Consider the following 26,568-nt stretch of genomic DNA (forward strand, 5'->3'; position numbering starts at 1 on the left):
GGCAGACAGGAGATGGGTCCAGTGTCATATCTGCAGTGTGTGTTTCAGAGTCCCGAGTGGTGATGATTGCTTATCCCCCACCACAGCACACATGTTTGGGATGCGGAACAGTTGGACGTGGCCGAGGGCTAAACTGGGTCAGAGCGACACAGATGGAGCCAAACTCCCAGTGGGTCACTATCAGCAGAGCACGAAAAATAACAGCCTTTGAATCTTGACAGAAATGATCTGTTCGCCTACAAAGTATTATTCGCTGTATAAAAAAAACATCCAGAACGAAACGAGCACTTGAAATCCAAATTAGGTCAGGTAGCTTGCTAGGGGCAAACCCCAGGCTCCAAAGTCATCTGGATTTCTGGATTGCTTAAATTTAATGGAAGATGTGCTTTTGTCAAAATTCTCTCCCTGATGTCAGGTATCACATACGTGGTTAATGCAACAAAAAAAAGAAAGTTGTTTTACACTTCAGTAGAGACTCGAGAGGTTTCTTTTCATGTTACTTTGAAAGAACATGACAGAGTTATCCTGAGAAGAGACACTGTATATCCCTTACAACTGGTGTGAGGACTCTGTAATCACCGAAGGAGATGGAACTGCTGACGTTTGGAAAAGGGTACAGTAGTAAAGCTCAGGGAATTGCCCCAGAAAGCTAGCATGTGGGCCTTTCATAGTAGACATTTTAATTAACGGTTCAGCATAAACCAAACATGTTTTTGCACAGATGGGGAGCACTAGGCATCAGTGAGGTCCCAGTCAAGTCCCAAAGAGTGTACGGAGCACAGCTATCCAGTCATAGCAAAGCATGTGATACAATTCCTCTCCAGACAGCTCTGTAAGAAGATAAACACTGTGTTAACCAAGGAGAGTGTCTCTTGTTCTGTTATTTATTCCCTCTGAGTTGAAAATATTTCTAAGAGCTTTTCTAACAAATAACCTCGGTGCCTCCGCATCGATCATTTTGAAAAGACTCAAAAGAGAGTGGAAAGGTCATCCATTCACTCGTAATCATTCCTTAGCAAAAGATTGAATGCATTTTTGTTCGCTTTGTACAGCAAAATCCTCAGCTGGCTTTTGAAAGCATCAACAACTTCTCCCAACAAGAAAAAAAGCTGTATCTCTGTCTTTCGCCTAGAATAAACCATTGCCCAAGGAGACATATCCCAGTAAGCTTGGGTACAGCCCAAACGCAGTGGTCCCGGCCGTGGTGGTTAGTATGTGGGTGGTGTGAGATAGTCATATGTTTACAGTGCTGCATCTCTTGGATGGAAGTCAAGTTTGCAGCTGCAGCTCAGAATAATTCATCGCCCCCTCCACGCCCGGGAGGATCCACAGGTAGTTGATGAAGTGGCAGTGCCAAGCGTCCCAACTGGCGAAGACAAAGCGCAGCTGCTGAGAGTCAACGCGGCCAGATGCCGCTGCCGACGTACCATGTGTTCCAAGTGGGGCAAGAGGGGGAGAGTAGAGGCGCTTGCCAAGATCATTCTCACATGGTGCCAACCTGACACATGTTCTGGCACTCCCGACGGTTTCTTCTCCCAGCTCGCTCCTCTCCTTCCCTCAGATATGAGGGGGTCCTCTCTCACTCTCACACACTCTCTCCTGTCTGAAGTCTTATGCCAGTCCTGTGCCAACCGAAAGGGGAGTTGGCGCCCGCTGCCGGCCAAGTTGCACTCCCGCTCCGGAGCTCCGTCAAGACGGCAGGCACTGGCTGGCATCCTGAGAGGAGAGCGGAGTGCCAAGCGTCTGTTCGCCAGGTCACCATGCCCCCCATTGTGTCCATCCCAGTATGCCTCTCCAGAGCAGCTCCATGTGTAGTGCTGAGTGGCTGGAATTCCAGATCTGCCTTATGGTATGTGTCAGCAACATGGCTGACCTCGACAGCCGCAAATAAGCCGTTTTAATCCAAACAAACATGGTGTTTGTGACCAAAGTACAAACGTAGAAAACAAAAATATGTATCCACATTCGACAGTTTAGGTCGTATCAGTATAGCGGTGTCATCTGTATGAATAATTACTGAGCCAATATTCTGATAAAGGGATGCTCTATGAAGATGATATAGCTGCTGGTGGCATCTTCTCGACTGGCGTTTCCTCTGCGAATGGAATGGCTCTCCCTTTGACGATACTACTTCTGAAACTGGAGGGGAGTTTTTCTGAGACAAAGCCTACAGTTTCATAGGAACATGCCATCCTCGTTTGCAATGTAGGGGTTCAGGGAAGTGAAAACTTTTTGAATGAGTGCCATGTCTGAACAATTCTTATCTGAGGCCCGCGACTGCCAGCTGGTGGCTGAATGTGCCCGGCTCTGTGAGATGATGCCAAGCTAGTTGGCACACTGGAGAAGTGGCATAGAGTGATCTAATGCCAAAACAACTCTGTGTGGTGCATATCCCACTTTCTCTCCTAGTCCATCTCCCTCATGGCCCATGTCTTAGTTTGAATTGACACGTGTTCACAACAGAAGTCTTAGTGAGATTCTCAACAACAGATGCCACCAGGTTGAGGCAAGAGGAGGTGGAAAGAGATTAAAGTTTGCAAACTCCAAACATTGAGATTTGACATAGTTTACATTAATGAATGGGTTACTCATAGTCATAGAGGTTATATTAAGAGGTCAGTGAAGTCTTCTACCACTTGATTCCTCACCACTCTTGATCCAGGAAAACAAATCCCCTCCCAAAATAAAATAGAATTACCAAATCGCATAAACATAACTCAATTAAATGTACAACAATCTAGCAAAAGGTTATTGGCTCTTTTGTGTTAAAGTGGAGTAGCATCTCCTCTTACTCCACACCTTTTCCTGGAAAGTGTAGCCTAACATCATAATAAAGCACAGATACATCTGTGTTTTAAAGTAGTCAAGCATTGCAGTATGAAAAAGACTTGTTTGTACTATTGTTTATATATCCTGCAAATTTAACAAAACCTGGCTTTTCAGATTGCTTTGTTCCGTGTTTCACAACCAGAACCCTGAACTCTAGCTCCGGTTTCCATTCGGAGTTTTATTGTGATGCACCGTCACGAGAATGACCGGTGTTTGGGTAAGGTGAATATTTACATTAGCAGTAGGTTTGAATTACCAGGTTAGCAAACATTGCGCTCTTTGAGAAAACGGATATCGTTTAAACATACTAACATCGCATGTTAGAATGTAAAACACAGTCGGGTTTTCTCGCTAAAAATCAGTCTTCACCAGCATGATCTAGCTAGCTCAGTTAGCTAGCTGCTATTTATGAGCATATTCATTGAGTGGTGTTACGTTAGCTAACCAGTTAGCTGCACCATTACCCTCAAGTCCAAAGATCAAGTCAGGTGACAGACTGTTGAAGTTGCAGAGCTACTTCACTGTATCTGTAAAAGCTAAACTGTATTCTAAAGTGATTGAAGCAAAAACCAACAGTGTGCTCACACCACAAACTGATTATATTCTGTGCCACTGCCTGTCCCTGAAGGATTTGTCCTTTCAAAATAAACAGCTTGGCATAGCAAGATATTTGCCAGCAGTCTAGCCTGCACAGTATTCATAGAGGTGTCACTGTGGATAAAGGCTAACTGCAAGCCTGTCAGAAATACAGTCATATCACTATAGCAGGGATAGCGTATATTCTTATGAAAACAATTTCACTTAGCCTATGTTAATTATGAATCTCTCTCAAAATGAACAGGTATTCCAATGTGACCATTGTGTGGCTTGACAGGATGGACTTTTTATGAGGATAACATTGGTAGCTTTGAGCAGCATAGTCTCCCATCATGTTGCCAGGGGCAGTACGTCACTCAGTCCCTCTGTGGCGCTCTGCTTTGGCCTCTGGCTGCTTGCAGTGTGAGGCAGGGCCAGGGAGATGGCTGCTGGGACAGGTCCTAAGGAGAGCCTACACCTCCACAAGAGCAAGGCAGGCTGCAGCAGGGGACAGTGCCCCTGTGTTTTCCAGAGCCCAAGTGTACAGGGACAAGCTTGCCATAGTGGATGACAGTGGGAGCCACAGCTACAGGGACTTGTATGGCAGTAGTAGGGGCCTGGCTGTGCGTATCAAGGCAGCTCTGGACTGTCCCTCTGGGGACCTGCAGGGGAAGCGCATCTCCTTCCTGTGCGCCAACGATGCCTCGTACACGGTAGCCCAGTGGGCATCCTGGATGTGTGGCGGCACGGCCGTGCCTCTCTACAGGAAGCACCCTCCATCTGAGCTGGAGTACATCATCTCTGACTCCCAGAGCTCCCTGCTGGTGGCTGGGCAGCCGTACGCAGACATCATGGAGCCCCTGGCCCACAGACTGGGACTGCCCTACCTGCAGCTGCCCCCCACCTCCAGCCTCAGCTCCCTGCTGGAAGCCCCAGAGAACCAGCCTGAGCCTGGAATCACAGACTGGGCCCAGCGTCCTGCCATGATCATCTACACCAGCGGCACCACAGGCAGGCCCAAAGGGGTTCTCCACACTCACAGCAACATTCAGGCCATGGTAAATTGATTATTCAATTGTTATATGCATGAATTGTGAGCATAAGATGAATACTATTGTAATTCTGTACACTGCCTTTTATCATAATGATGTACTGAGGCATGTTGAATATTTGATCAGTCTGAAGGTTGGACTGAATTTTGAAAATTAAACTTCAGCTTTTTTTCATTACTGATACTAATCAGGTTTCCATCCAACCTTTTTAGGGCTCCTGAGTGGCGCAGCAGTCTAAGGCACTGCATCTCAGTGTTTGAGGCGTCACTACAGACACCCTGGTTCGAATCCAGGCTGTATTACAACCGGCCGTGATTGGGAGTCCCATAGGGCGGTTCACATTTGGCCCAGCGTCGTCTGGGTTTGGCCGGTGTAGGCTGTCATTGTAAATAAGAATTTGTTCTTAACTGACTTGCCTAGTTAAAATAAAGGTTCAATTAAAATTTAGAGTAAAGTACGTATCGGATATAAAAATATCATGACAGTCCTGAAGGAAACATAACATTTTTGGTAAACTTTCCAAACATCGACAAAATAAGGTGTCGGTAAAATGAATAATGCAAGAAATGTAGGTGGAAACGCTGTTATGAGCAAATATTGATATAATAATCATCATATCAAAGTAAACTTGGAGTCACGTGATGATATGTTGTGTGGTCATCCCACTACAACTCGTTGGGAAACCATGCAGTTTATTAAGCTTCAGATGAAATAAGTTATGATGAACTTCACAGGGTGGTGAAAGTGCAAGGTGATGAGCTTGTTGCTGCTTTCAATGCTAAATATCGAGGGTCTTATTCTTCTGACATGATCTTCGATGCTTGGCTGCCGTTTGACAAATAAAATAAATATCGCTTTTTTCCATAATAATCTCATCGTGTAGGCTATAACGCAAAATGTTTTGAGACAACTGTCAGTAGAGTTGAAAATGCGATGGAAACTCGTATAACTTCATTTTTATTTGGTACATGGAAATTTAACCGCAAAAAACATGTTTATGTACTACGTCATCACGCACAGCCTTTTATCTGCAACAAGTCAATTAAATGAAAACATAACTCATTGTTTTTTATAAGGATTTTATAATATTCGCATGAAAACCTGTTGCCAGTTGGATGGAAACATAGTTAATGTTAGTATTTTTTTAATGTTTTATTTCCTGGTGTCGGTACTGTGAACTTCAGAGAAGTATTTTTCTCTTGAAGTATTAATAGGGGTTCTGTTGAGTTTTCTGTAGCCCTTTGGTAGTACGTAAGGGTGGGTTGGCGGAGGTTACACATACGACGGACACAGTGTCGTTTTGCTTTTGTTCCACATGAGCTTTCTGAATAATCGGCCAAATTATTTCATTACATGGGGCACTTCAGGCTGTGGAGGATTTATTTTGGTACATTTTCAACCACAATTGACCTGCATGTCCAATAGACTGGAAAATTAGATCACCCTCAATTAAGGAGCTTCATTTGGAAACGACAAGCCCAGGGAGGGAGCTCGGTGAGGAGACACAGAAGAGAAGGTTCCTGGAAGGTTGAGCGCTTGGGGACACTATCCATTCCCTCTGCTCCTTCCAGCTATCTGGCCCTGCTCACTAAAGACCGGGGTCAACTCTCTTCTTGCTCGGTGGTTACATTAATAAGTATGTTTGATAAGGAGTGAAAGAAACCTTCAGGCAGGACCACCATGAACGCTTTTGAGTGAGCTACCCATCATTATGTAGAAAGGAAATGTCCAAAGAACTGGTAGGAACACATTGTATGACCAAATAGCTCAGTGGATCTCTCATGTCTCCCTCTCTCCCAGGTTCAGGGTCTGGTGTCAGAGTGGGGCTGGTCCAGAGATGATGTCATCCTTCACACCTTGCCCCTGCACCACGTCCACGGCATCGTCAACAAGCTGCTCTGCCCTCTCTGGGTGGGTGCCACCACCGTCATGCTGCCTACCTTCCAGCCTCAGAAGGTACATTGCAACTATAGTACACTACTACTGCTACTACTACTTGTAACATGCTGTTTCAGTTGACTCCCACCTCATGTCCTGTCTGTGTGCTGTCAGGTATTCTACTGCAGTCTGCCTTGTGTGTGTTAGCAGTAAGTAGTGCTCTGTAAGGGACTTGCGGGGATCCACTCCACAGACCTGAACAATGGAGACACACCGGGGTGGGAGGCGGGTGGGGAGTAGACGGGGGCTGCTGTTCAACCTTATCGGCTAGTTGTCAGCCATTGGCGCTAATTGTAGCAGTGTTGCTGTGCTGAAAGCACCGGGCCGGGGGCGTCAATAACAGAGCCTGGAGCTGAGCTGACATGGACAGGTCCATGATGCCCCCTCTGCCTCATCCCGCCGGGCCGCTGGGGGTCAGGGGTGGAGGCAGCCAGGCAGGCAGGCAGTGCTCCCCTCCAGACTGTCACACTAAGCGTTTGGGGCTGGGTGATGGATTGCCCTGTGTGGCTTTGTATCTGACCACGCCAACTCACAGCACAGGCTTTAGAGCCAGATCAATCGATGAGGTGACATTGAAGGATGATAGTGCTTGTTTGGAGGGGTGGTGGTAGAGTAGGTTAGGGGGGTGGTGTCAGAGGGGTTTTAAGGTCTAGGAGAACTTAATGGGAGTCAAGGGTATGATTGACAGGTAAGGGCTGTAGAGGACAACCAATAAAGAGGAGGTTTACTGTAGTATCAGAGCATTTCACTTTCTTTGTACCTAACCTGACCTTGTGTACAAAATAGACAGCAGACGCTTTGCTCTCACCCCTAAGGACACCTTGTAGATTTTTCTTTCATTTTCTTGAAGTCATAATGAGAAACAAATCGATATACTATAATATATTAATGTAGCTCCAGGCTTTTTCTGAGTGACTGTCTAATAGACCGGTTAGACATTTTACTGAGAGTACACTATATTTACAAACCTTGTAGACACCCCTTCAAATGAGTGGATTTGGCTATTTCGGCCGCACCCGTTGCTGATAGGTGTATAAAATCGGGCACACAGCCATGCAATCTCCATAGACAAACATTGGCAGTGGAATGGCCTTACTGAAGAGCTCAGTGACTTTCAACGTGGCACCATCATAGGATGCCACCTTTCCAACAAGTCAGTTCGTCAAATTTCTGCCCTGCTAGAGCTGCCCTGGTCAACTGTAAGTGCTGTTATTGTGAAGTTGAAACATCTAAGAGCAACAACGGCTCAGCCACGAAGTGGTAGGCCACACAAGCTCACAGAACAGGACCGCTGAAACTTGTACTGTAGCATGTAAAAATTGTCTGTCCTTTGTTGCAACACTCACTACAGAGTTCCAAACTGCCTCTGGAAGCAACATCAGCCCAAGAAATGTTAGTATGGACTTTCATGAAATGAGTTTCCATGGTCGAGCAGCTGAACGTACACAAGCCTAAGATCACCATGCGCAATGTGAAGCGTCGGCTGGAAAGGTGTAAAGCTCGCTGCCATTGGACTCTTGAGCAGTGGAAACGCGTTCTCTGGAGGGATGAATCACGCTTCACTATCTGGCAGTCCGACACATGAATCTGGGTTTGGCGGATGCCAGGAGAACGTTACCTGCCCCAATGCATAGTGCCAAATGTAAAGTTTGGTGAAGGTGGAATAATGGTCTGGGGCTGTTTTTCATGATTTGGACTAGGCCCCTTAGTTCCAGTGAAGGGAAATCTTAATGCTACATCATACAATGGCATTCTAGACTGTTCTGTGCTTCCAACTTTGTGACAACAGTTTGGGGAAGGCCCTTTTCTGTTTCAGCATGACAATGCCCCCGAGGTCCATACAGAAATAGTTTGTCGAGATCGGTGTGGAAGAACTTGACTGGTCTGCACAGAGCCCTGATCTTAACCCCATCGAACACCTTTGGGATGAATTGGAATGCTGATTGCGAGCCAAGCCTAATTGCCCAACATCAGTGCCCGACTTCGCTAATGCTCTTGTGACTGAATGGAAGCAAGTTCCCGCAGCAATGTTCCAACATCTAGTGGAAAGCCTTCCCAGAAAAGTGGAGTCTGTTATAGCAGCAAAGGGGGGACCAACTCCATATTAATGCCCATGATTTTGGAATGAGATGTTCGATGAGCAGGTGTCCACAGACTTTTGGTCATTTAGTGTATGATAATTGTGGAAAATACATGCATTATTGCCCCTAATGGACATACCTGTGGTTGGAACTAGCTGAAGGATAACCAGTTACAGACAAGGAGACAGAGAAGGGAGGCTAGACATGGACATTGAGTGCTGACTGACTGAGGTAATGTGTGTTTGTGTGTGCAGGGCTTTTTCTGGATCATAGTGGGGCATAGCTGGTGGGTGTAGTCGCTATCCGGAAATTTTGTAGGCCGCGGTGACAAAATGTATCTGTTTTAAAGCTAATTTCCTGATATTCTACACATTTTGCCATGAGGCTGAGAATTAAAGCACATTTCCAGCAATTCTACACATCTTGCCTTTGGGCTGGCCATTTGCGGTTTTAAAGCTAATTTCCTGCAATTCTACACATTTTGCCATGGCTTATGCTATCTGAGTGACTCAAACATTACAACAAAATCAATGGGGGCCCCATGCCATGACAAAAACACTCCTGAATGCATAATTGCATAACATTTTTGATTCTCCCTGACTGTCTAGCTTTTATTTTGGTGATTGTTAGTTCTCAAAGATTATCTTATTTAAAAATATATAGGTCTACCTTTTAGTTTTAGTTGTTACATTTTAGTTGTTTAAGTTTACTCTGAAAACATTATTCCATCCCGAAATAAATAAATAAATAAATATATATATATATATATATATACTGCTCAAAAAAATAAAGGGAACACTTAAACAACACAATGTAACTCCAAGTCAATCACACTTCTGTGAAATCAAACTGTCCACTTAGGAAGCAACACTGATTGACAATACATTTCACATGCTGTTGTGCAAATGGAATAGACAACAGGTGGAAATTATAGGCAATTAGCAAGACACCCCCAATAAAGGACTGGTTCTGCAGGTGGGGACCACAGACCACTTCTCAGTTCCTATGCTTCCTGGCTGATGTTTTGGTCACTTTTGAATGCTGGCGGTGCTTTCACTCTAGTGGTAGCATGAGACGGAGTCTACAACCCACACAAGTGGCTCAGGTAGTGCAGCTCATCCAGGATGGCACATCAATGCTGTGGCAAGAAAGTTTGCTGTGTCTGTCAGCGTAATGTCCAGAGCATGGAGGCGCTACCAGGAGACAGGCCAGTACATCAGGAGACGTGGAGGAGGGCAACAACCCAGCAGCAGGACCTCTACCTCCGCCTTTGTGCAAGGAGGAGCAGGAGGAGCACTGCCAGAGCCCTGCAAAATGACCTCCAGCAGGCCACAAATGTGCATGTGTCTGCTCAAACGGTCAGAAACAGACTCCATGAGGGTGGTATGAGGGCCCGACATCCACAGGTGGGGGTTGTGCTTACAGCCCAACACCGTGCAGGACATTTGGCATTTGCCAGAGAACACCAAGATTGGCAAATTTGCCACTGGCGCCCTGTGCTCTTCACAGATGAAAGCAGGTTCACACTGAGCACGTGACAGACATGACAGAGTCTGGAGACGCCGTGGAGAACGTTCTGCTGCCTTCAACATCCTCCAGCATGACCGGTTTGGCGGTGGGTCAGTCATGGTGTGGGGTGGCATTTCTTTGGGGGGCCGCACAGCCCTCCATGTGCTCGCCAGAGGTAGCCTGACTGCCATTAGGTACCGAGATGAGATCCTCAGACCCCTTGTGAGACCATATGCAGGTGCGGTTGGCCCTGGGTTCCTCCTAATGCAAGACAATGCTACCTGAGCCACTTGTGTGGGTTGTAGACTCCGTCTCATGCTACCACAAGAGTGAAAGCACCGCCAGCATTCAAAAGTGACCAACACATCAGCCAGGAAGCATAGGAACTGAGAAGTGGTCTGTGGTCACCACCTGCACAACCACTCCTTTATTGGGGGTGTTTTGCTACTTGCCTATATTTTCCACCTGTTGTCTATTCCATTTGCACAACAGCATGTGAAATGTATTGTCAATCAGTGTTGCTTCTTAAGTGGACAGTTTGATTTCACAGAAGTGTGATTGACTTGGAGTTACATTGTGTTGTTTAAGTGTTCCCTTTATTTTTTTGAGCAGTGTGTGTGTATATATATATATAAATATATTTATTGGAGCTGGTGGGAGGAGCTATTGAAGGACGCGCTCATTGAAATGGAATGGTGTCAAACATGTGGAAACCACATTTATTCCATTTCAGCCATTACAATGATATATATATATATACAGTTGAAGTCGGAAGTTTACATACACTTAGGTTGTAGTCAATAAAACTCGTTTTTCATCCACTCCACAAATTTCTTGTTAGCAAACTATAGTTTTAGCAAGTCGGTTAGCACATCAACTTTGTGCATGACACAAGTAATTCCAACAATTGTTTACAGACAGATTATTTCACTTATAATTCACCTGATCACAATTCCAGTGGGTCAGAAGTTTACATCCAAAATGATGTCATGGCTTTAGAAGCTTCTAAAAGGCTAATTGACATCATTTGAGTCAATTGGAGGTGTACCTGTGGATGTATTTCAAGGCCTACCTTCAAACTCAGTGCCTCTTTGCTTGGCATCATGGGAAAATCAAAGAAATCAGCCAAGACCTCAGAAAAAGAATTGTAGACCTGCACAAGTCTGGTTCATCCTTGGTAGCAATTTCCAAATGCCTGAAGGTACCACGTTCATCTGTACAAACAATAGTACGCAAGTATAAACACCAGGGACCACGCAGCCGTCATACCGCTCAGGAAGGAGACGCATTCTGTCTCCTAGAAATCTATGTACTTTGGTGTGAAAAGTGCAAATCAATCCCAGAACAACAGCAAAGGACCCTGTGAAGATGGAGGAAACAGGTACAAAAGTATCTATATTCACAGTCAAACGAGTCCTATATCGACATAACCTGAAAGGCCGCTCAGCAAGGAAGAAGCCACTGCTCCAAAACTGCCATAAAAAAAGCCAGACTACAGTTTGCAACTGCAGATGGGGACAAAGATGGTACTTTTTGGAGAAATGTCCTCTGGTCTGATGAAACAAAAATAGAACTGTTTGGCCATACTCACCATCGTTATGTTTGGAGGAAAAAGGGGAGGCTAGCAAGCAGAAGAACACCATCCCAACCGTGAAGCACGGGGGTGGCAGCATCATGTTGTGGGGATGCTTTGCTGCAGGGGGGAGGGACTGGTGCACTTCGCAAAATAGATGACATCATGAGGACGGAAAATTATGTGGATATATTGAAGCAACATCTCAAGACATCATTCAGGAAGTTAAAGCTTGGTCGCAAATGGGTCTTCCAAATGGACAATGACCCCAAGCATGCTTCCAAAGTTGTGGCAAAATGGCTGAAGAACAACAAAGTCAAGGTATTGGAGTGGCCATCACAAAGCCCTGACCTCAATCAATCCTATAGAAAATTTGTGGGCAGAACTGAAAAAGCGTGTGCGAACAAGGAGGCCTACAAACCTGACTCAGTTACTCCAGCTTTGTCAGGAGGAATGGGCCAAAATTCACCCAACTTATTGTGGGAAGCTTGTGGAAGGCTACCCAAAACATTTGACCCAATTTAAACAATTTAAAGGCAATACTACCAAATACGAATTGAGTGTATGCAAACTTATGACCCACTGGGAATGTGATGAAAGAAATAAAAGCTGAAATAAATCGTTCTCTCAACTATTATTCTGACATTTCACATTCTTAAGATAAAGTGGTGATCTTAACTGACCTAAGACAGGGTATTTTTACTAGGATTAAATGTCAGGAATTGTGAAAAACTGAGTTTAAATGTATTTGGCTAAGGTGTATGTAAACTTCCGACTTCAACTGTATACTGAACAAAAATATAAATGCAACAATTTCAGCGATTCTACTGAGTTACAGTTCATAGAATTAACCCGGTAATTGAAATAAATTTGTTAGGCCCTAATTTGTGGATTTCAGATGACTGGGCAGGAGTGCAGCCATTGGTGGGCCTGGGAGTGCATAGGCCTACCCACTTGGGAGCCAGGCCCATCCACTGTGTAGCCAGGCCCAGACAATCAGAATGAGTTTTTCCCCACAAAAGGGCTTTATTCAGACAGAAATACTCCTCAGTTTCATCAGCTGTCCAGGTGGCTGGTCTCAGACTATGCTGCAGTTGAAGAAGCCAGATATGGAGGTCCTGGGCTGGTGTGGTTACACATGGTCTGCGGTTGTGATGCCAGTTGGACGTACTGGCAAATTCCCTAAAATGACGTTGGAAGCGGCTTATGGTAGAGAAATTAACATTTAATTCTCTGGCGATAGCTCTGGTGGACATTCCTGCAGTCATCATGCCAATTGCACACTCCCTCAAAACTTGTGGCATTGTGTTGTGTGACAAAACTGCACATTTTATAGTGGCCTTTTATTGTCCCTGGCACAAGGTGCACCTGTGTGATGATCATGCTGTTTAATCAGCTTCTTGATATGTCACACCTGTCAGATGTGTATATGAACACACACACTACCGGTCAAAAGTTTTAGAACACCTACTCATTCAAGGGTTTTTCTTTAAAAAAAATTACAATTTCTACATTATAGAATAATAGTGAAGATATCAAAACTATGAAATAACACACATGGAATCATGTAGTAACCAAAAAAGTGTTAAACAAATCAAATAGCCACCCTTTGCCTTGATGACAGCTTTGCTCACGCTTGGCATTCTCTCAACCAGCTTCATGTGGTAGTCACCTGGAATGCATTTCAATTAACAGGTGTGCCTTGTTAAAGTTAATTTGTGGAATTTCTTTCCCTCTTAATGCGTTTGAGTCAATCAGTTGTATTGTGACAAGGTGGGGTGGTATACAGATGATAGCCCTATTTGGCAAAAGACCAAGTCCATATTATGGCAAGAACAGCTCAAATAAGCAAAGAGAAACGACAGTCCATCATTACTTTAAGACATGAAGGTCAGTCAATACGGTACATTTTTCAAGGTACTTTGAACGTTTCTTCAAGTGCAGTTGCAAAAACCTTCAAGCGCTATGATGAAACTGGCTCTCAAGAGGACCTCCACATGAATGGAAGACCCAGAGTTACCTCTGCTGCTGAGGATAGTGTTCATTAGTGTTATCGCCCAAATAAATGCTTCACAGAGTTCAAGTAACAGACACATCTCAACAGCAACTGTTCAGAGGAGACTGTGAATCAAACCTTCATGGTCAAATTGCTGCAAAGAAACCACTACTAAAGGACACCACTAATAATAAGAGAGTCTCACAAAGACCGCTGGTGACACTGTCTGTAATTTATTTAGAATTCAAGGCACACTTAACCAGCATGGCTAGCACAGCATTCTGCAGCGATACACCATCCCATCTGGTTTGGACTTAGTGGGACTATAATTTGTTTTTCAACAGGACAATGACCGAACACACTTACAGGCTGTGTAAGGGCTATTTTACCAAGAAGGAGAGTGATGGAGTGCTGCATCAGATGACCTGGCCTCCACAATCCCCTGACCTCAACCAAATTGAGATGGTTTGGGATGAGCAGAGTGAAGGAAAAGCAGCCAGCATATGTGGGAACTCCTTCAAGACTGTTGGAAGCTGGTTGAGAGAATGCCAAAAGTGTGCAAAGCTGTCATCAAGGCAAAGGGTGGCTATTTGAAGAATCTCAAATATAAAATCTATTTTGATTTGTTTAACACTTTTTTGGTTCCTACACGATTCCATATGTGTTGTTTCATAGTTTTGATGTCTTCACTATTATTCTACAATGTAGAAAATAGTAAAAATAAAGAGAAACTCGTGAATGAGTAGGTGTTCTAAAACTTCTGACCGGTAGTGTGTGTGTTACCCTTCAAAAGTTTGGGGTCACTTAGAAATATCTTTGTTTTCCATGAAAACATACATGAAATGAGTTGCAAAATGAATATGAAATATAGTCAAGACGTTGACAAGGTTCTAAAATTTTTTTTTTGAAACAATAATTGTGTCCTACAAACTTTTCTTTCGTCAAAGAATCCTCCATTTGCAGCAATTACAGCTTTGCAGACCTTTGGCATTATAGTTGTTAATTTGTTGAGGTAATCTGAAGAGATTTCACCCCATGCTTCCTGAAGCACCTCCCACAAGTTGGATTGGCTTGATGAGCACTTCTTACGTACCATACGGTCAAGCTGCTCTCACAACAGCTCATTAGGGTTGAGATCCAGTGACTGTGCTGGCCACTCCATTATAGACAGAATACCAGCTGGCTGCTTCTTCCCTAAATAGTTCTTGCATAATTTGGAGCTGTGCTTTGGGTCATTGTCCTGTTGTAGGAAGATTTTTGGCTGCAATTAAGCGCTGCCCACAGGGTATGGCATGGTGTTGCAAAATGGAGTGATAGCCTTCCTTCTTCAAGATCCCTTTTAGCCTGTACAAATCTCCCACTTTACCACCACCAAAGCACCCCCAGACCATCACATTGCCTCCACTATGCTTAACAGATGGCGCCAAGCACTCCTCCAGCATCTTTTAATTTTTTCTGCGTCTCACGAATGTTCTTCTTTGTGATCCCAACACCTCAAACTTACATTAGTCTGTCCATAACACTTTTTTACAATCTTCCTCTGTCCATTGTCTGTGTTCTTTTGCCCATCTTAATTTTTTTTTTTTTATTGGCCAGTCTGAGATATGGCTTTTTCTTTGCAACTCTGCCTAGAAGGCCAGCATCCCGGAGTTGTCTCTTCACTGTTGACATTGAGACTGGTGTTTTGCGGGTACTTTTTAATGAAGCTGCCAGTTGAGGACTTGTGAGGCTTCTGTTTCTCAAACTAGACACTCTAATGAGCCTGTAATCGAACCCACAAATGCTGATGCTCCAGATACTCAACTAGTCTAAAGAAGGCCAGTTTTATTGCTTCTTTAATCAGGACAACAGTTTTCAGCTGGGCTAACATATTGCAAAAGGGTTTTCTAATGATCAATTAGCCTTTTAAAATTATAAACTTGGATGAGCTAACACAACGTGCCATTGGAACACAGGAGTGATGGTTGCTGATAATGGGCCTCTGTACACCTATGTAGATATTTCATAAAAAATCTGCAGTTTCCAGCTACAATAGTTATTTACAACATTAACAATGTCTACACTGTATTTCTGATCAATTTGATGTTATTTTAATGGTCAGAAAATGTGCTTTTCTTACAAAAACAAGGACATTATTAAGTGACCCCAAACTTTTGAATGGTATATATATATATATATAACCAGTCAGAAGTTTGGACACACCTACTCATTCAAGGGTTTTTATTTGTACAATTTTCTACATTGTAGAATAATAGTGAAGACATCAAAAGTATGAAATAACACATATGGAATCATGTAGTTAAACAAATCAAAATGGGCAGAGAAGCACGGGGCAGTTATCTGTCCAAGGGAATTTACTTCCTAAATAGTTATATGATTAGGGTATAGTTTACTGCATTGCGTAGATGTAAATATTGATCACATATATTTCTCCGTCTGAAAATCTTCCCTCTCCTAAAAGGTATGCTATGAAAATAGCTCAAGTCTCTCCAACTCTGCTCTCTTTAAACTACATCTATCATATTGGTTGATATAGTCCTGTAATACAGATAGTCTAATATAAGGACCATGTGAGAATCTCTGGTAATTTAACCTATTTTTATTTTTGCGTATTTGATATTGCCTATAGGGCGCATAATTGCGGGCGGAGTGCGGTATGAAAAGCTGTGGATGTGGACTGGAGCGGGATTACGAAATCGTTCCTCCGCAGACTTCTACTGTGCACCATAACAGTGAAGCCTGTAGTTAGAGCTGTTCATTAATGTGCCAGTGTGAAAAATAGAGAATTAGCTAAGGAAACTGACAGATCAATAACATTACATTCCGTACTGAATAATAAAAACTCACATTGCATTGAAAAAACATCAGAATATTGGTCTTCAATCGTTTAATTTTATTGTTTGATTCAGGTCTAGTGTGATTGAGGAAAAAAGAATAGCTAAAGTTAGCCAACTTTTGGCAAGCTCTCAACGGTACATAAACTTACAAAAGCTAGCCAAGTTCATTTACTTCTGTTGAAACGGAACAAAACAATGTCTACAAAACATTTCCATACAAACAATAGCTGTTATAGATAGCGATATGAGGTGGCTATTATTACTATCTGACAGATAGCTGGCTAGAGTAGCTAATTAATTCAACTCAGTCAAGAGGGGATGAACCATTAGCTAACATTACTGTACATGTCAGTTACAATACTAGGTCAGCACTGCGAATAAACACTAGTTTAGTTCTTTCCTGTTAAGTTAAACAACAGTTACCTTGCCAGCTACATCAGTAAACTAAAGAGTAGCCAGTTCTTGCTTTTACAACTTGGTGAAAGAGCGCAACACATACACACTGAACTATGCTCAACTCTCCTGTGCTGGTCCAGCCAGCCTACCAGAAGCTTTTCCCTCTGACAGCCTGCGCTGTGGTGTCCACTTGGTCCTAAATCCAGCCAACCGCTCTGAGGCGTCCGCATGGTCCTAAAGCACACCTAAAACTGAGGGGGACAAAAATGCAATTTCAGAATGTGGGGTGGACATGACCCCCCCGTCCCCAGTGAAAGTTGCGCCCCTGGTTTTAATATATTATCATTAGCAATGGATGTTAAAAAAACTGATTTAATTAACTTACTGTGTGAGGTGAAGAGAAAATTACTTAGAATCTCAACTTAATAGTGGTTGACCTGGTGAGTTAAGACAATCAGACATCCCCAAATGGGAACTTTCCTACATTTCCCCACAGCAGGCCAGGTACTTCTATCACGTTGGGGGCGATGAAACAACGGAAGTCCACTCATTTTCAATTAAGGAAGCAAAGTGGGCATGGGGACCGTTGGGCGATGCGAGCATGGGCGGTGGATGAGAACAGGGCCGGAACCACAGTTGGGGAAAGTTTAACTTTATACTAATAGTCAGAGAAATCGCATTGCTATTGATCAATCGAAGCTCACTAGTTTCCAGCCACTACTGGATTGACTGTTGATACCTAGCACTACCTAGCCTGCTTGCTAGCACCAACATGATGGCGAAGCAAGTGTGGCTATCCAAATGTACGTGTTAAAAGGATCTCGCCCATGTCTTCGCCACACACTTCTCCCTTGTCTCAACATTTTAAAAAGTACTCAAGACACATTATCTTCACACACATTTTAGTTGCTTTTCACTGACAGCCGCAACTCATTAATCAACTAGACCTATTGCCATGTGCGCTGCCCAAATTGCGGGCTTCCCAAATAGGCAGAGGCCTATACAAGCTTGTGATTTGAAACAGTCCACAGCAAAAAAAATTGAAGAAGCTAATGATCCTCGACGCTTCTGTGGCTAAGTCATGCTTTCTGGTGAAGTAATTTGAATGATTTGATTTGTTTCTGTATAGACAGGAGTAAATAGGTCAATATAGCCTAATTTTGGCAAATGTATTTGCCATTTCTTTCCTGTTCTACTGGTCATATTAACAACCCATCCTAGTTGTTGTTATTAAATTGCCCCTCTACGTTTCTAACAGAGATTTTCATTTCTGTCACATATAGAACCGCTCTCATCAGGTGAACTGTTTAGAATGGTGTTTCCCACTAATTGCATTTTGGCAAATATTTTATTGGCTTCTTCATTACAGGAGTTGCATGTTCTGTTCGGATGAATTACCATAATCTAAATGTGATTTATTTCATTCTGAGCACAGTGTGTGGACACCCTAATTGGTTACGCAACCAATTCATATGGGTCTGGTAAATTTCTCAAATGGCCAGTAAATTAAAATCTTCCCGGTCACGTTGTCCGGCACAACATGTTCCTAACGGAAACCCTGGTGTGTCTGTGTGAGTGGATGGAGGGATGGAAGGAGGTCCCTATGCATGACTGTCTCTGACCCCAGAGGAAGGAGTGCTCTGCTCGGGCGATCAAGCAGAGGAGTGGGTGTGTGGCTCCAGCAGGCCCCCAGTGTCCTGCCTGGAGCGTGAAATCTCGAGCTCTGCTGGTCGGTGCCAAAAGCTCTGGTCTGCCTTAAAAAGCCTATGTAAATTATGATCGCCCCTACGGTGAATTATTTTTCGCAAATTCGCAACAAATCAAGATATTTTTATATTCTGACTACTACATTTGTCATCACATAGGATCACGTGCTGACAGTGTTGCCAACTTAGCGACTTTGTCGGTATATTTAGCGAGTATTCAGACCACTCTAGCGACACATTTTCAAAAAATCGACTAGCGACAAATCTAGCGACTTTTTCTGGTGTTATTGGAGATTTTTGAGGGAGAGCAAGTAGATCCTCTTAAGCTACTTGACAGCTTGGTTAGCCTGATCAGGTCTGTGAGCAGCAGTGTGCTGAATCCACTGGCAAATGTTGATGTACTCAAAGGGCCAATAGATGGATACATCAGTCCCAAACCGTACCTTGGTTACCTTTTTGAGTCAAAGGCAGCTGAGCTCCACCTTGTGCCTGAGGATGAAAACAATGTCCGAAAGTGGTGTGTAGCCTTCACCATCTCCCTCACTAATGAGTTGAGGGTGAGACTGCCGGACAACATCGAAGCATTGCAGTACATGTCAGTTTTCTATGGGGAGGAAACTCTAAAGTACAAGAGCCCTGGAGAATTAGAAAAAATAGCCAAGCTCCTTGGCTACTCCTGTTAGGGTTGAACTGGCTATTTGTATGGATAACCTTTATAATATACTGGGGAAGCTATGCTAAGTACATAAACTACGAGTAAATCAACTGTTGAAGACAAGAAGAACTACAACTGGCAACAGGAAGTGCGTCACGACGCTGGGATCAGCCTACACGCCGACGACAGGAGGAGCAAGTTTAAACCTCCCTCGGACAGGCCAGCATTGAGCGGGAAATATCTCTCAGTATAAAAGAGAGAACAATAGAATGTGATGCTCTCTTCTCTGTTTTGCCCTGTGAGGTAAAACAGCGAGACCGTATATATACGAACCATACATATATCACGCACGTGTTCGCATTAATTAAAGTACAGCTAAATTTTACATTTACATTTAAGTCATTTAGCAGACGTTCTTATCCAGTGCGACTTACAAATTGGTGGATTCACCCTATGATATCCAGTGGAACAACCACTTCACAATAGTCAGAAGTTACTATGTGCTGACTATTTTGTTCTGTTACCAGAAACGAACTGTTGCAACATTAACACTCCCATGCAGAGATAGACAAGATTGTACAGCAATGGCGTGCCATCTATCTTAGTAAATGAAATGAGACAAAAAACACACTGGGCTTCTGGAGTGAGATTTGGAAGTTCAGGGATGCAGCTGATATCAACCCGTTTCAAGAACTTGCCATGGCTGCTGTGTCTGTGTTGTCCTTGCCACACTTGAATGCTGAAGTCGAGAGAGTATTCAGCCAGATGAGTGTGGTAAAAAGCAAACTTAGAAATCAGATGTCCTTGCAGACCCGTAACTCCATCCTGTACATTCGATATGGACTGAAGCTGTCTGGTGAGGCTTGCTATGAGCACCAGCTGCCTGATAATGTTTTACAGCTTTTTGGCATATCAGCTGCTTACTCATTTAAGTCAGCTCCCTCAGTTGCTGAACCTGCCATAGAGAGCCTTGACCAAAATGACGATGACCCACTCTTTCTGTGAGCCAGCACAGCCTGTGTGTGTGTGGAGGGGGGTCTGGGAAAAAAAAGCAATTAACCTGAATTAGGGCCAGACTAGTTACCATCATTTTCTCACATTGCCATTGACAGTTTTTTTCTATTGTCTCTTTTTGGTCCATTTAGATTGTTAATGTAGATTGTATACAAACAAAATGTAAAAAATGTTATGGTTAAAAATGTTTGTTTTACTGTGACTTGTTGTAGGCTCCTAAGTGGACCATAAGGTTAGAAACCAAACTAAACTAAAAAACCAAAAACTTTAAAAAAAATTAAATAAAAAATAAAATAGAAAACTAAGTAACTCCGCCAGAGTGTCTCTTTTGGGTCACTTTTGCCGGTCCCAAGCCCGGATAAAGGAGGGCTGGAATTGTGACATAAAAAAAAACAAGACTCGACAGAAGAAATTTCATTTGTAGTTCTAAACATATTTAGGGTGTTTTTTTACTCACTTTTTGTCTCCCCCACGACGTTATTCCTCTCTCCTACAGCGTCCATCACAATTACATGCACATGGCCAATTAGGCAAATTAGGTGATGATGTGATTTAGCGACTTTTAGGACAACGAATAGCTACTTTCCTTACTGAGGAGTTGGCAACACTGCGGGCTGACACAGACCAATTATGAGGAGGCTCGCGGCAGGTAGCCTAGTGGTTAGAGCGTTGGACTAGTAACCAAAAGTTTGCAAGATCAAATCCCTGAGCTGACAAGGTAAAAATCTGTCGTTCTGCCCCTGAACAAGGCAGTTCCTACGGTTCCTAGGCCATCATTGAAAATAAGAATTTGTTCTTAACTGACTTGCCTAGTTAAAAAAAGGTTAAAAAAATGCCGTAGACATTAAGGTTGACTCTCTCAGATAGGATTAAAACGACTACATCGACCATGATCCTTTGCTAGTTATGGTCACTTTAACCACGATTCTTAGCGATTTTTTTGGGGGGGGGGGTGCCATTCAGTCTCATTCAGAAATATTGCGCGCTTCAAATACTTCCGGCTTCGTGCGCCATCAGGAGTTTGCCATAGGAATACGTGGATGACGTCAGTGCTATCACTATCTACTGGTTGTAATGTCAGTGGGCTCCAGCCATGAGTACAGTAGGAGAGATAACAGAACATACCAGGACTGGAGTCAGGGACCAGAGGCCAGGAGAGCAGAGAACCTGAGGTTAATGGCTGGGAGTTCATGATCCATCCTCACACAACTGTACTGACTGCAGCATTGTATGGTGGTGGTGGAGAAAAGGTACTGGCTACAGGGCTAGTAGAGTAGCTGGGTGCTGCTGGGTTAAGGGCTGTTTGGGATGCAGGCTGCAGCCGAGGGTCTCCAACATACACTCCCCCAGGTGGAGGGCAGCTCTTTGACGGACATAAATTGGCTTTTCCCCCCTCCTGAGTGGCTGCTGGGGGAAGCGCTCCACTGCGCTTGATAGACACAGCCCAGAATGCCCAGAACAGACACAGGAAATAATATTCCCCTCTGAACCCTGCTATCTAGTCTGTCTGTGTGTGCGCGCGGTTGTGGATGTGTGTGGCTGAGCAGATAGATAAAGTTTTGTGAGTTTGTGTGAATAGATGGGTCTCTGTGGGATAGTCCACACTTCTGCCTGTTTATTTAATACATCATTTTTAAACCTTAATCTATTTTGATATTGCAATATTTAGAGCTTGATGAAGGGAAGAGGAGTGAAAGGGCGGGGTTGATAAAATGACAAAGCAGGTAAATTGAGAAGGGGGAGAATCATAAGCTAGTAGGAAGTAAAAAAGGGTGAGTTAAGAGGACAGGGAGGAGGGGAAGTTGAGAAATTGGTGGCAGATGAGGAGGGAATCTGTGTGGGGGGGGGTGATGGAGAGAGGGACAGACAGAGGAAGACTGATAAGAGTAGGGGCAGTGAAGCAGGAAATTATGAAATGGAGAGAGTGAGGGTGTGTGAGAGAGGGAGGGAGGGAGAAGGAGGAAGAATGAGGGAGGAGGTTCTAGGAGGGAGAGACGTGCACGTGCCTCCCAAGGGGGACAGAGCCAAGGAGAATCTGTCGTTCACCTTCAATTAATTCACACTGTCCTCCCACTGCTGGGGGTGCAGCCAGGCGTGCCGGGGGTGTGTGTGAGGGACTCATAATATCTGTGTGTTTGTATGTGTGCGTACTGTGTAAGTAGCTTTGTCCATGCGTGAGTGTATGCGAGGCGCTTATGTATAAATGTGTAGCCATCTATCAGTTAGTCTCTGTTTATGTGCATCCGTCTCTGTGTACGACTGAGAAAGAGGAGGAGGAGGGCGACTGGCTCTGGGCTCCTTCACGAATGCTCTTAGAACACATATGTAAACACATTTTAAAAAATGCGGGCAAAAGGTATTTTTAAAAGGCAACGTGACCCAGCGTTATGACTGACCTCAATAACATTCCTGTTGAATCCCTCTCTAAGTTAGACTGACCTTTGCCGATCCTGTCAACGTTTTTGTAATAAACTAGCCTGTTGATAGTTTATCTTTAGCCAGGCCCTCGCCTCACTGTAAATAATGTACACACAATACCATGGCACCCTATCCATCTGCTTTACATATTGTGATCTGGATGTAATGGTTTTGTTTGTATTAATATGGGGTGGCTAATCTAACTCCCTCCCTCCCTCTCTCCCCCTCAGGTATGGGAGGTCCTCCTCAGCTCCAAGGCTCCTATGGTGAATGTGTTCATGGCTGTTCCAACCATCTACTCCAAGCTGATCCAGCACTATGAGCAGCACTTCACCCAGCCACGCGTCCAGGACTTTGTCAGGGCTGTCTGCAAGGAGAGGATCAGGTAACAAGAACCTTATAGTCTACTTATACGAGTATCAATACCACAGGAAATGAGTAGATCTCCATCAGTAGCGGTATCATAATATTCATATCTTTAACAAGCTCATTGCTTATCTATTGTGATGAAATTACATTCTTAAAAGACATCTTCAGAGCGAATGGGTTCTCGTGAATCTGGACAGTGGTTTCTCATTCCGTCAGAGAGTGAAGAGATAGTTTGAAGGGGAAGGGATATGTGTCAGAGATCAAAGGGATGGGTTTTAAAGAGAGACGGGGCTTTGTAGTGAGATGTGACAGACGCTTTCTCCAAATGTACCAGGGCTTATGCTCAAGAGAGAGTGAAGAAAGCAGTGGGACACAACAGATGGAATAGAGTTATAAACTCTATATAAAGCCTAACACTTATGTTACCCCAACCTAAAGTTGCAAAGCTACCGGTAATTTACCAAAGTGACCTGAATCTTCTGTGATTTTGGTAATTAACAGAACATTTAAGGTAACTTTGATAATGTATAATTGAATAACTTTTTAAAAAAAAATCATATATAGTATACATGTTTTTATGCTTCTAGTGGATACACCATTTGGTTCAAGAGAAAATGGCCTAATTAATGAAAAAAGCATCTAATCAACAATGGCATTGTTTTTAATGAACTCTTGAACCTATTTACTTTTTTCACAATTGCCACCAGTTTGGCGCCAAAACATTGACAACAAAGACATATTGTAAAAAAATAAATAAAGGATATTTCATGCTGAAACCCCCTATGATTTGGCCTCGTTTTTTCGTTAAGAAATGCAGCGGCACTGACTGCTACAAGCCAAACAAGGGTTGGGTGTGCTTTAATGTAGGTGTCTCTTGTGTGTGTGTTTGCAGGTGACAAGAGTTTGTACATTCACTCTGCTAAAACAGTACACAGTTGCAGTCACTCACCTTTCTAGATAACTTGAAACGGTCAAACCAGATCTTGAAGTCACCTAGGTCAGCTTGTGCTAGACAACTTCTTTCTCCAATTAGCTTCAGCCGGCTGGTGTGCGACCGTGGCAAAGTAGGTTTGACATTGGATAGCCTATCTCTGGGGCTAGTAAGGGACCTTAAAATAAATTACACAATGTGAATAGGACAAAATTATCATGTTGCACATTAAATGCTTTCAGTATTGTATATGAATTTCTACAATTTATAGTTGGTTTGAGGTTTTGTCATTTTCAAATATTGTCCAACGTACATTGTGTAATTTACTGATGGTTATTAACTAGCCCCATAGGGACATTGAACGTCAAACCAAATTGGCCATGGGCGTTATGATTGGGTCGCGTGCAGCTGCTCTCCGAATGAAGGATTACTTGGGTGCTGTATCCTTCATTCCGTGACATACCATTTTATCCCATCATCTTGCAAATCTCTGTTTTGAACGAGACTGACTTTATGACCAAAATTATTCTATTTACACTTTTTAGTCAATTTTGACACTAGAATAAATGTTTCTGACTCATCAATGCCACATGGGCCGTTTTCAAAGCGAGCAGTTGCTTTTTAAGGGAAATCGCTTTTTAATTAAAGAAATAGGCTGCCAGTTGAGGAATCCTGATTTGGGCTAAGATTTTACAGCTTTGTCAAATTTTTGTTGTTGTTGAAAATCATCTTATTTGTTTATTTGATATATTTGACATGTGATAAGGCCACACAGAGGGCCAGAGATCATTAGACACCTGTAATAATCTGAAGTACTCCAAAAGGCCACTAGATGTCATCTTGTAACATTCACCCACAAACTTGAAAGTTACCATAATTCTGGTAGTTCACTGGTAAACTTAGAAAGTGTACAGTAATATACCCTCCCTTTGCAACCCTACACCAACCTGAAGCAACTCCAGTCAATGCTAAGGGCATTGAAAAGAGATGGCTTCATCAGAGCCTGGTCCTTCACTGAGTGTGACCCAGACTGGCCCCTCTGTCCCCAGGCTGATGGTGTCTGGCTCGTCTGCCCTGCCCCAGCCCACCCTGCTACGCTGGGAGGAGATCACAGGACACACCCTGTTGGAGCGCTACGGCATGACAGAGATAGGCATGGCCCTGTCCAACCCCCTGAACGGTCCTCGCATCCCAGGTACACACACACACCATTGACCACCACCATTTTCCTTTGTACAGTGATGTCATAACCTCACACACATCCAGAAACGATATGACAGTGAGACTGGATTGAATTAATATTACAACGTGCAGACAGTCATTAGGCTCTGTTGTTGCGCTATATTTTTTGCCCTGTCTGACAGTTGTCTCAGCTGTCTGGGGAACATGGTGTGGATCAGACTATTTCTGTCTGGTTTATCTATGTTCTTATTCCAGGTGGTTTAGTATCAAAGCTCTATGCTGTTGTTGTTGTTTCTGGTTCGATCCTCAGGTGACTGGAGGGCTGTATTTCTTTCTTCAGTCTTTCCATTCCTCTTCTAGTCTTTTGCCTGGAGGATCTTCAAAGCAGCGGTATGCCAAGGCAGGCTAATTTGACTGTCTGTAGCCCAGCTAATGCGGTCTCTGTTGATGTGAGCGTCTGTTTGAAATAAAGAGGCAGGCTCTATTTAATCCTGCGAGGTGGTTATTAAGACCAGCTCTGAGACGTTGCGGTCGTATCGACGTCTTTCCAGCGGCAGCCTATGAGACGCTTGTGGAAGAGCGTATGTGATGCCGTCGCCTTTTTAAAGTAGGTTAAACAAATCAATAACAACCACAGAGCTCTCCGAAAAGAACACTCTTCCTCCACGGCACGCCGCCCCTTCAAAACAACTGTCAACTGTTAACCAATCAAATAGTGTTTTATTATGAATTTATTTATGACAATCTATTGAAGACGTATTGTTGTTTTATGAGTGAGTATTCACACAGTTGTGTAATAATACAAGAATAATGGTCATATTTGTATCGCGTTGGTGGTTGTAATTTGATTCATGTTTGGCTTCACACTGAGGAGTAGGCTATACCCTTAAGCTATCTCTCTCTTAATCTATTCATCTCCATCTCATTTGTGTTTTTTCTTTCATCCTGTTTTTTCCCCCTCCTCTTTTGTTTCCCCCCTCTAACACCAGCCCTGGCAGGAGACACATGTCCCCTTTCAGCAGAATGACTTTGAGCATCTCAACCCCCACCCTTTCACTTCACACCCTTTCCCCTCTCCATCCCACTTTCTCCCTTCCCTGTGCTTTGTGTTTGGGGGAGGTTGTGGGGAGGTTGTTGGGGGGGTTTGAGTAGCAGTGCTCCAGCAGGGCTCCAGGTGGCGCAGGGCTGTCAGCTCCCCAGGGCAGCCCAGAGAGAGCACAGTGTGAAGGAAGGCTGCTGAATTATGCATGGGGAAGGCAGGCTTGGAGCTGCACCGTACACAGTTCTCTGCTCCTCTCCCTCCCTCCATCCTCTCCTTTTCCTCCTCCTCTCTGCCTGGCTGGTCTCATTTGAAAACTCTAGCTGGCAGGTTGTGTGTGTGGCTGGCTGGCTGGCTGGCATGGCTGATGCTGCAGTCGTAATTAGAGGTTCAGATGGGCCCACTGATGGAGCCTTGTTAATGGGCCTCTGTGCAGTCAGGGGAGCCATTGTGTTTCTGACAGGGCT

At 43.8% G+C, this 26,568-nt stretch overlaps 1 protein-coding gene across 4 annotated transcripts in view; it reads left to right on the plus strand.

Moving 5' to 3' along the window:
- The first annotated feature begins 2,965 nt into the window (after positions 1-2,965).
- Positions 2,966-26,568, plus strand: part of acsf3 (acyl-CoA synthetase family member 3) — a 63,349-nt gene continuing 39,746 nt past the window's right edge. For 2 of the 4 annotated variants that reach the window (XM_014126850.3, XM_082957753.1), the window contains exons 1-5: positions 2,966-3,046; positions 3,671-4,463; positions 6,258-6,413; positions 22,811-22,965; positions 24,930-25,075. In XM_014126850.3, coding sequence (XP_013982325.1) covers positions 3,759-4,463; positions 6,258-6,413; positions 22,811-22,965; positions 24,930-25,075 — 1,162 coding nt within the window. In that variant the 5' untranslated portion in view covers positions 2,966-3,046; positions 3,671-3,758. The other 2 variants (XM_014126852.3, XM_014126851.3) reach the window with 2 other exon arrangements.

The sequence above is a fragment of the Salmo salar genome, chromosome 11 (assembly GCF_965601325.2).
Source record: "Salmo salar chromosome 11, fSalSal1, whole genome shotgun sequence".
In the NCBI taxonomy this organism is placed as follows: Eukaryota; Metazoa; Chordata; class Actinopteri; order Salmoniformes; family Salmonidae; genus Salmo; species Salmo salar.